The sequence below is a fragment of the Rhamphochromis sp. 'chilingali' genome (genome assembly GCF_963969265.1).
Source record: "Rhamphochromis sp. 'chilingali' genome assembly, chromosome: 12".
Lineage (NCBI taxonomy): Eukaryota > Metazoa > Chordata > Actinopteri > Cichliformes > Cichlidae > Rhamphochromis > Rhamphochromis sp. 'chilingali'.
The window spans coordinates 36767745-36779158 of NC_137939.1; the positions used below are offsets into that span (position 1 = coordinate 36767745).

Below are 11414 nucleotides of genomic sequence, written 5' to 3' on the forward strand. Positions count from 1 at the left end.
TGCTCTGCGTGGTTTCTGTACGCTGCTGCGTCACTCGAGCACACGGACCCCGACAGCCGAAGCTGTGACATCAGACTGGTGGAGCTCAGCTTTCACTGCAGCTCCATCAGCGAGTCACTCCCCATGTGCTCCACCTTCAGTCTGATCCTCGTCACTACAGCCAATCGCTCTCCCTTCCAGCAGAGCTGATGGGAAATGCTTTGCTTTACGCAGCAGCACCTGTGATGGTCACAGGTTAACTTTAGCTTTACTGTAAGATCCCAGCTTTAAAAATCCTCAGCGCCTAGTTTAAGGACGGATGCTTCCTCGCGATAATGTGCACACGGATTAACAAAGCATCAACTCTGCAGCTACGCCTGCACCAGTTTACCGAACCTCCACCTGTGCTGGTCACAGTTAACGGCAGCCACAGAGGCACCGGGCCTCATGATCTGCTTACAGGATGAATGAGTGTGTGGCCAATAACACAGCAGATTAACTGGATTATATCACCACCCTCTAATCCAGCTAATAAGACTGATTATTGGCCCCAACTCAGCACCTCGACCAGCGCCTCTCTTCACCGCCACGTCCAGCTTGGTGGGTGAAACGCGTGTGCACGCTGCATAAAAGGTGAAAGCGTGAACTCAAAGGTGCGCGTTTGGTATGAGATCATCAGGACGAATAAACGAGCAACATAAACGCTCCACCCTGACGCCGCGAGCGTCCCGGCTCCACCTCTGGGTGAAGACAGAGATCAATAAAGATGGAATGATTGGCGTGAGCAGCTTTTCGTGGGTCTGGATCTCGCTCCCCAGTTAACTCGGCCATTTCACCTTTTTTACAACCCACGAGTAGCTTATTGTCCAACCAAAGGAGGTCAGAGGTCAAGGTGAGACTCAACACTGCTACCACCCCCCTGCAGGATTAAGGATATCTTTAATGAGCGGGAACTTGTTGCAGGTGCGTGAGGCTGACCTGCAGTGATGAGCAGGCAGCACTGAGAGTCCACGATCCTCTCACACAGAGACTCTGCAGAGAAACCTGCAAACTGAGAGCAGCAGACCAACGTTAGCCTCCATCTTTAACTCAAACCACCGTGTTCACGGGCGTCTGCATCTCACCACGATGGAGTGGACCGCTCCGATGCGTACGCACGCCAACATGGCGACCACCAGTTCGACCACCATGGGCATGTATATGGACACGCGGTCGCCCTTCTTCACGCCTGGAGACAAAAAAGAGAAGCGAGCAGGATTTACGACTCGATCCAAATATCTGAGCACATAAAACCATCGTGAACGAAACCTTTCACTTCATAGAGCGCTGAGAGGGGGCGGTGCCAGCGAGCGGATAACTCACCCTGAGCTTTCAGGACGTTGGCGAACTGACAGACTCTCTGCAGCAGCTCCCTGTAGGTCACCGTCAGCTCGTCGCCGGGGTCGTTGCCCTCCCTGAAATCAGCATTCAACACATGCATTAAAAACAAACAACAAGATGTAAGGTTTCCTCACATCTCCATGCTTTCGTCCTCCGAGAGCCGATGACCTTCAGATCAGGAAACACATCACTAACACGCGACACCGGGCCTGTCACACGAGCTGATGAGCTCGACGGTCACTTTCCTGATTAAAGCCTCTGCTCTTTGTGCTCGCCAACGTCCGTCACATCGATTTCTGTGCTTGCGACCAAAATCTTTGTTTCTGGTTTGTGTTGCACTGTTTTAAGCTCAGATCAGTGACTGCGTACACACAACTTCCACACAAACATAGGGCGTAATTGTTAGCATTCAGCCTCTGCGATGCGTTCCTGAGGCCACAAAGCTGAGAGGAAGTTAGAGTGAGCGTCGGCGGGAGGCTCCATGATGCACAGGAGTCGTTCAGGATCAAATCAAACCCTGAGCAGTCTCTCCTCTAGCTAATGTTAGCCAATGCTAGCTCGGCTAAGCTGGCTGCTGGTTTCACATCATTTTAAATCAGCCAAAGTTAAAAACCGTCACTGGATTCACGCAGCGCGGCGCCGAAGAGCAGCAGAGGCGTGATACTCAGAACAGTCAGGCTGATAACGGCACTGCTGGTACTACGTGACAGAAATCTGCACTTTGATTCAGTTTTCCACTGAACGGTCCCAGAGGTTAAAGTAACTGAGGGCCATCAACGACTTCATCAGGCCTCTGTGCAGGAAAACACTGATGTTCATGCTCTCTCAGAACAGGAGGTCACGTCCATCCAGCAGCACACTCGTGTAATAAGGTCAGCCTCCATGTAACGACCAACGACCAACCAGAGCAGAAATTTGGGCAATTTCTCATATTTATAGATCCTGAAGGAGCCACACTGTGTTTGGGTGAAACTAATGATTGAATGACCTTTTACCCCAGACTGGACAAACAGGTTTTGGTGTTCCTTTAAGAACAACAACTCACAAACCAACCAGAGCAGAAACTCCAAGTCTTGGCACAGACTTGGTCTTGAGCAATCTTCACATTGTTGAAGTTGCCTCATGAAAACTTTCTGCTTTTTCACAACACGGCGTCATTCTGGCCGTTTCGGGAACTTGCAACAGCGACACTCGAGGGCACATCCTCCCTCCCTCTCCTGCACACGCGTGCAGTTTGCAGGGATGAGATGAAGCCTTTACAGCAGACAGAGGCGGACGAGCTGTGACAGCTCTGCCTCTGCAGATGATTGAAGCCCGGGCAGCTCGCCGGGCAGCTCGCCGGGCAGCTCGCCGGGCAGCTCGCCGGGCAGCTCGCCGGGCAGCTCGCCGGGCAGCTCGCCGGGCAGCTCGCCGGGCAGCTCGCCGGGCAGCTCGCCGGGCAGCTCGCCGGGCAGCGTTGCAGGCTGCAGACAGAATAATGTGGCTCAGATCCCACGTGGACAAACTCGACTACAAACAGCACCGAAAAACTGCAACTACAACCTCACACGCCTGCAGATTCACACACAGGCGCCCCCCTCACCCTCCTGTTAGATACACCGACATCGCCTCATTTACACACCTGCTGTCCACGCTGCCTGGACGCCGGTGAATCATCTCTCAGCTAGTTGAGTTCACCAACTCCAAACTGGAACCAGCCCAGAACGTGACTCTGTTCAGTGTAGTGCAGCTGCTCATTACACCTGAAACTGTTTGACTGCTGTTCGGAGCGCAGATGAAATTTGGCACAAACCAGGATTGAGGTTTATTTTTAAAAATTCATACATCTAAAAATAAGTTGCATACATTTCAGATCAAAGGCTGATTTTACAGTGAGCTGTGAAAACTTGTCAGTTTTACTTTCATAGTGTTGAACTTACAAACTTGCTAAAGAAAGAAAACGTTTCTTTCACAACAGGAAACTAACACCAAACACATTTCAGCTGCTTTCTAGAGCTTCGTGTTTGCCGTAAGAATGACGTTACGCTCGGCGGGGAAAAGCTGCATAAATTTGACACGTTTCAGGTGTAAAGTGCTTCTTCTGGCTCTCGCTCGTTTGTCGTCCAGTACGGACTGGTATCAGCTGCACAACCAGAACCTCAGCAGCAGCTGGGATCCCAATCTGCCTCTGTCTGCAGCAGCGAGGGGCGTTTCAACACTGCTGTGTGCACGTGCACGAGCGTGCATGAGCGTGTGATGGTGGGAGGGCCGCTCACATATCTGAGCGGTCTCTGTGACCCGCCTGCTGCTCTCAGCTGATTGGGATTGGGATTCCAGGCTGATATCCGAGCTGCCGGGTCCGCGTGCCCGCCGTCGGGCTCACGCCCCTCTGGCGTGACTGATTGTGTGGAGGTGCTGGGCCATTTATAGCACCACCACATTAACACTTTCAGAGCTGCACACATGTCTGTTTGTGCATTTTACAGGAGTCTCAGCAAGCAGTTACAGCACGACCAGAAAACACCTCTGACATCATTTGTTTTAAATTTGAGCCACATCGTTTAATTAGATCGTTAAACGGGACTGCGCACGTTCTCGAGCAGCAGCAGCTAATCTGGTGTTAACTTCTTCAGTGTTTAACAAGCTAACGCACACACTCTGGAAGCAAACACTCCAACAAAAGGTCACGGCGCTTCTTAGCCCAGTCATCACAGCAGCCTGTGTTAGAGGAACACACACACGCACCTATAAATACACAACAGTGTTGGATTTATTTTCAACACTTGGCTCAAACGTCACTGAGACTCCAGGAGCTGTGAGGAGGTTTTTCACTGTCTCACAAAGATCAGACTCAGTCACTCTGGGTCCTCTCCCCACTCAGAGGGGACCTGCTCAGGGTCTCACGCTCTGAGGAAAGAAGGTCAATACAGGAAAAGGCCAAAAACCCTTAAAATCAGCGGAGCTTCGACTCCATAACCAGCACTGAAACGACCCTGATAAAAACATTAAAATATATTATATTAGCTCCGCCTTGTTAAAGCAAGCTTCCTTCTAGTTGGCTGCCCCACACAAACAGGTGGGTGGAGCCTCTGACATCAACCTTCTCTCACCCCAACCAATCACAGCAGATGGCCCCGCCCCTCCCTGAGCCTGACCCGGAGGTTTCTTCCTGTTAAAAGGGAGTTTTTCCTCCCCACTGTCACCAAAGTGCTCATATGATTGTTGGGTTTTCTCGGTATCACCTTGAGGCGACTGTTGTTGGATAAATAAAACTAAATTGAATGAAACTGTGAAGTCAAACCTGGAGTTTTAAAAACATGACATGTTAGACTCGCTTCTCTCTGCTTTGTTATTAATGCCTGAGCATTTTCAGTTTAAATCCTCTAAAACAAACTGAGGTCAGTGATTTATGTGACAGGTTTAATGCTTCCTGCAGGGATTTCTCTCTGCTGCAGGCAGCCCACAGGTAATTCAGCTCTGACACGGGAACAGAGATGTCGAGTCTTAAAGGTGATCAGCTGCACTCGTGTGGAAACATTTTATTACTTCGAGCATTAATCAATAACCAGATTAATCTGCTGGATGACGCTCAGCAAACTTTGGACTGAACCTTCTGGATGCTTTCCAGAGATTGGTGGATAAAAGCCCTCCAGGCCTCTCCAGTGACCTTCTGCTGCTTTCAGAAGCTCTGCTCGCAGCATCCACTCCTCTGTGACCACAGGACAGTGACGCAACGATGAAAGGAAGCCTGAGAGGGCAGAGCTGGCTTATCTAAAATGCCATTTATGTTCAAGTCTCTCAGACTTAAATCATTTTTATTCTGACGTGAAAATGAAACATTTTCTTCCTCCTCAGGCTGTGAGCTTCAGTGACATCACTCGTTTCAGATTCATGGTTGATAAACCCAACCACACAATCTGTTTGAGAGACGGAGACAAAGGAGAGGACGGCGGTGTACCATGTGCCCGTGCTCGGTCCTGCTACTGTTAGTGTTGTATCAGCCCCAAGAACGAACGGCTGGCTTGGACATGACAGCCAAAGTTCAAAGGTCGTGAGAACAAGATGCAGCTACTCAGAGGCCAAAAGCATTTTTAATTTTTTATATATTTGAGCCTGTTGTTTATATTTTTCCAGAATCTCGTATTTTCTTTTTTTTTTCTTTTAAAATATGAGCTTTTACATATTATTTCTATGTAAGTGTTATTTTATTCGTCGAGTTCCTGCATTATCATCATTTTTAACTCATTGCTCTGATTAAGCTATTCCACTTGCATTTAATGTTTTGGCGTCTGTAACACAAACATCTGGGATAAGGTCGCTCCTCATTGGTCGAAGCGCCTGTGTGCTGACTCACTGTAGCAACCAAACAGCAGTCACACCTTTGCTTTGTGCCAGTGCAGGTAAGACTGATGGAGAAACTCGCGTCTGTTTGGCTTTATTCACACCTGAGATTCACGATGTCGCCCCCACCCATGAACCAGCCCCCGCCTGCACGTGTCTGCCGGGGTCAGGGACTGGAGTCGTGCCTCTCTGTCCTCAGGGCGGACGAGCAGACTCAGCTGAGACGCCGAGTGAGTTCAGAGGGAGAGTCCTGCTGGCCCGACAACCGTCATGAGATGAAACTGGTTTTTGTTCTCCAGCTGTTTACAGGACCCAGTGATAAGAACACAGCTAACAGTGCTAATTTTATTTTAGTTATTTATTGGGGGGGGGGGGGGGTCTCTTGATCAGAGTACACACACACACACACACACACACACGCGCGCACGCCTGCATAACCGTGCGCTCATAGATCTGCTGAAATCACAGACACACACTGACCAGAAGAAGGCGACTTTATCGGCGAGCTTCTTCTCGTGGACGTTGCGGTCGAGCAGGTTGTAGCAGATGTTGGTGGACGCTCCCTCCATGCACTTGATGTAGATTTCTCCTTTGGTCACATCAAAGTTGTAGTCGAGGAACTGACCCGTGTGCTTGGTCTTCCAGAAGAAGTCCTTAGCAACGTCGCCCCAGAACTCTGCGGGACAGGAAGAGCGATCAGAGGGAGACGCATCAGTTTGCACATGAACTGTACGACTATTACAACAACAACAACAACAACAAACAGTAAATAAACATGGGGTTGCGGTTCCTTCAGTTACACACCCCGACGCATCTTCCATCACCACGGGCATCACTCCGTCTGTGACATCATCGTTAGCGTGGAAATACCAATGTACCCTTACACTGTATTATTACTGCAGTAACATCCTGGTACCATTTATTATTCTCTTTGTTGTATCACATAATTGCGTGGTTACATTATAACCGCCGTGTTACAGTATTTTACGCCCTGTTGTTCTTCCTGAGGACAGTTTATGTTCCAAGTACAGAGTTTATGCTCGTTACAAATACAGTTCATATTAAATATGTCTGCCCTCCTGACGCACTGCTCTGATGTGTTTACAGTTTGTTTTTAACACTAACACACACACACACACACACACACACACACACACACACACACACCTGAAAAGGTGTCGCTTACAGCAGAGCCTATAAACAGCCGGCTTTAATCACTGTTAATAATCAACCAGCTCAGGTTAAACTGTTTAACAGCTGCTGCTGCAGCCAGACGCCGCTTTGCAACGTTTTCCTCTAAAAACTGTCATCTGTGCATGAAGCCTGCAGCACAGACCGGCTGATATCATGCTTTACACACCTCCCTCCAGGAAACCACCTGAGCAGGTAAAACTACTTCCTTACTGCCACCAAACTAAAATAATCTCAAAGTTCATGTCTATGGGTTACACTAAACTACACTTATTACAAACAGAACAGCAAAACTTTCTTTCAAGTCATAAAGAGAAGTTTCATGTTATTTTTGCCCAAGCGGTCATTTAGCTTCTGAAACAGAACAAAGATGACATGAGTCTTTGCATGGTTTTATGTGACACTCTGCTACATGTTTAATTTTATAGATGCTGAATCTTTTCAGCTTCTTCGGCCTATTGGTATCAAAGTTGTTTCCCATTACAATAAATGGATTACATAAATGCTTGGATCATTCATTGTCACCCTCACTAAACTTTGATGGCTTTAACAGCAGCCTGCGTAGCCACGATGCCAACACGCCGTTGTGTTTCCAGAGGTGACCACATGTGGATGAGAGGGTGGAGTCAAAGGTATCACCAAATGCTGTGCGGTCACCAAGCTGCATCCTTGGACCGTATTAGTGCATCAACCCGGAGCACCGCCTTCTCAGATGATTAGTGCAGTGACCTCACAGCAGACATTACTGGTCACATGATGTCATCACAAAGCTCCAAAAGGCTCCAACAGCACAAACACGATCCAGAGGTCCAGTTCTGGGACTCCATGGGTACCGACTCAGTGCTGGCGCCTCCGCTGGTCACTAGAGGAACTGCAGCTTTCACACCCAAAATCTTGTGTTTCTTTTTGTATTTAATCCATTTCATCTTTTTGGATTTGTGGTTTTCAGCTAACTGGTAAGACTAAATTGGTCTCCATGGTCTCTGGCTATGATGTCACTGCACCTGCCTGATCGCTTGAATCCAAACCAAAGAGCGGAAAATGTCACAGATCAAAGGAGAGCACAGAGGGCACGCGCAGGGAGCGGTGCATCTGTACATGAAGACAGGTCTACACTCCACCCCCGTGCGCGTGCATTCCGGGACTATCTGCACCTGCCCATTCACACTTTATAAGTTTAGCTGACTGTACGATGACGTTTCTGCACTTCTGCTTTAACCCTGACCCATCACCTGTGTCACCTGGGGTCGCAGGTGTCGTCTTTGCTACCTGAGCTACCGTTTTGAGGAGACTCACCGTCCGGGTTGTCCACGGACTTCATGTAGAGCTCTCTGTACTTGTCGAAACTCGGGACGTGAGCCTCCTTCAGCTCCTCGGAGCCGTGGAACACGTTCTCCTGCGGGGGTTTCTCAGGGATCATGTCTGAAACTCGAGCCGTGAGCTCAGCTTCCAGAAGAAACAACGGGTCTAGCGGGCAGGTGTCCTTCAGCTGCAATTAATGAATAGTGGCTACGAGGCTAGCAGGGTGCCAGCTAACGGCTAGCAGCAAAGTTCATTTAGACTTCCTTGTTCTGCAGGAGCTTTTTTGTTGAGCTTCCGCTCAGACTTTGTGTGCAGAAGCCGAGCTTGGACCGTAAACTCGCAGGTGCGTCTGTAAACCGGATCCCAGGTGAGTGTGGGTGTAGCTCCCGTGGACTCTGTCCGCTCCTCTCGAGGAAAGTCCTGCAGATCGGACACGGAGCAGCTAACAGGCTAACGCGCTGAGCTAACAGCCTTCAGGAGAAAGAGAATTCACACGCGTGCGCAGAAGATTCCTCCCGCTTCAGCGTGTAAAGTGTGTTCTGGATAAATGTGGGCAGCAGTTGGACCTCTGGCCGAGAAGAGCCTGTGTGGACTCTCCGAAGGAGCCGCTGAGAGGGTTTCGTCTCTGAGCTGACAGGTCGCAGCTCCTTCTTTTTCTTCTTCTGCTCCAGGAAAGCGTGTGGCGCTGAGCGCTGTTTGGCTCCAGGGGCAGCCAATCAGAGATCACCGCTGATTCGCGGACTCACGGAACTGTAAGAATTTACAGTACTAACAATAATAAACAGGGCTGGTGCTGCATTCAAGTGCTTCTCACACAGGGTTTAAGATAGTAAAAGTTTTGTTTATTCAATTTTGGCTCAGTCTCGGTACTGTGCAAAAGTCTTGAACTTACATTGTGCTGGGAAAATGAGAAATAGGTAAAGCGATGAATGGAAATCCAGTTTAGAAGCCAAAAACAGAATTTATGTGATTCTAATGACCGTCAAGTCGGACAGATGGTGTTGCACGGTGAATCCAACTCTTATAGAACTTTTTTGTGTTCAATCCATGCGTTTTAAGTTTACCTGTGACAGAGCTTCATCCTTAGAATTACTCAAATATATTTTGCAATTCCAGAAGCGGAAGTGAATAGTGAATGGAAGGGTGGTGTTTTGAGGCTAGTTTCATTTTTCCTTAGATTATTGATAACGGTCCAATGCTGCACCCTTGTGGGCACAGCTGTGTATTACAGCAGTCCCTCATATCATATTTTTATCTATTTATTTTTTAAGTATTTGAGTCAATCCGGCAGCATTTCTCTGAGACAGGAGAGCGGTCTCAGAAGCTCATGACCCGTTATTGATCCTCGTGAAAGAGAAAAATCTTTAATTATACATTTATCACTCAGTCTCCTCCTAATCAGTTTTTATTCTGTAGGATGAGCGGTGGCTCGACAGAGCTCTGACTGTTTGTCAGCCTGGCTACAGAGCTGAAGAGAAACCTGGGGTTGTTCTTATTTTCTTCAATCAGTGATGAATAGTAAGATGTTCTGGCTTTGCGGAGGGCTTTCTTATAAAGCAGCAAACTATTTCTCCAGGCTAAATGATGATCCTCTAAATTTGTGACACGCCATTTCCTCTCCAGCTTACGAGTCATCTGCTTTAGGGTACGTGTTTGAGAATTATACCACGGAGTCAGGTACTTCTGATTAGAGACCTTAGTTTTCACAGGAGCTACAGTATCCAGAGTCGTACGTAGTGAGGAGGAGAAATTATTAACAAGATAATCGACCTCTGTTGGAGCAGCGTTCAGATAGCTGCTCCGCTCTATGTTGGTACAGGGCATTGGAGATGATAACAGTGGGTGGATTATAGTCTTAAACTTAGTTACAGCGCTTTCAGAAAGACATCTACTTTGATAAAGTCTACTCTTCACCGCTGTGTAATCAATTATTGTAAATGTAAATGTTATCAGGAAATCAGGATATTATACTGTAATCGGCTCACCAGCCACTTTATTAGGTACACCTTGGTAGTACTGGGCTGGACCCCCTTTAATACTTCTTGGCTCAGATTCAACAATATATTCTGGTGACATGACATCATCATGACATCATACAGCTGCAGCACCCATAATGAGAATCTCCTGAACATCCCGAAGCTGCTCTGCTGGACTGAGATCTGTGACTGCGGATGTCGTCCGAGGACAGCGAACTAATCGTCATGGTGAGGAAACCAGTTTGGTCTTAGCTTTGAGATGTCGGAAATCTGGGATTCATAGAGTATTCCTCTGACGCCGTCACAAGCCATCAGCAGCCACCCCTGGGTAGGCTTAAACGATGCTCGGCTGGTCCTGAAACCCCCCAGCAGCAACCTGAACACGGACGCTCTCGTGACGTTCACACCACAGATGCGCTTCACACACCAGTGCATAAACACTACAAAGCTTTCCTCCAGTTAAAACAAGGCCAGCTTCAGGTGGTGGCTGTGGAGACCTTTACAAACACATGTGCATTTTTGGCCTTTAAGGATTCAAGATCTTTGTGATTATCAGCGTTAACTGAGAATCGAACCTGAAACATATCTGTAGCTCATCATCATCCACTCACAGACAGCTGCTGACAGAGCAGAAAGAGCCTCGTCGTCTCAGAGCTCACATCAGCAGCTGGAAGCTTAGAGGCACATCTGGGAAGAGCAGAGGAGTGAGCTCAGCTCCTGCTGTGACTCACACCATCGCTGCTTCAGGAGAACATCTGGACCTCCTGCAGATGTTAGACTCAAAACCCAGCAGACCAAAAAAACCCATCATACTCTCAGCTTTGCTGCCTCTCTGAGTGGGAGTGGTTTTTAACAAACACCTGAAGGATTGTTTTCCTGTCATCGCCAAGTTGGAGCGCGATTCTGTGGAGAGGAGGAAAAACAGCCGACTCAGGCGTGGAAATACTGTTTTATTGTCTGTACGAAACTTTATTAAAGAAGTATAACAAACACAGAGAGAAGCCCGGACAGAGAAGACTCGGGTGGCGCTTGGCCCGCGGCGTGCACGCTTATCGGCACAGAGCGTTAAAAGGGGAGAGAGGTCAGAGGTCAGTCAAGCATCATTACCTTTAAAGCGAGTATTTCCCTTCGCTCAGACACGTTCTGTACCAGTCAGACATGAAACACCACCACAGTCCTTCTAACACTTACAGTGACACACTTATCGTTCAAGCAGACCGCAGTCCGCGTTCGGACGTGAAAAAAAACTCTCAGCACAAAGACAGA

At 48.3% G+C, this 11414-nt stretch overlaps 1 protein-coding gene across 2 annotated transcripts in view; it reads right to left on the minus strand.

The window, feature by feature from the left end:
* The window catches only part of acss2 (acyl-CoA synthetase short chain family member 2), a 21137-nt gene extending 12285 nt beyond the window's left edge, over positions 1-8852 (minus strand). For both annotated transcript variants that reach the window (XM_080898422.1, XM_080898421.1), the window contains exons 1-5: positions 8167-8852; positions 6160-6355; positions 1342-1433; positions 1104-1207; positions 958-1030 (exon numbers count right to left, since the gene is read on the minus strand). In XM_080898422.1, the coding sequence (XP_080754548.1) occupies positions 958-1030; positions 1104-1207; positions 1342-1433; positions 6160-6355; positions 8167-8290 (589 nt within the window). In that variant the 5' untranslated portion in view covers positions 8291-8852. The remainder of the gene's footprint in view (positions 1-957; positions 1031-1103; positions 1208-1341; positions 1434-6159; positions 6356-8166) is intronic.
* Positions 8853-11414: the final 2562 nt, after the last annotated feature.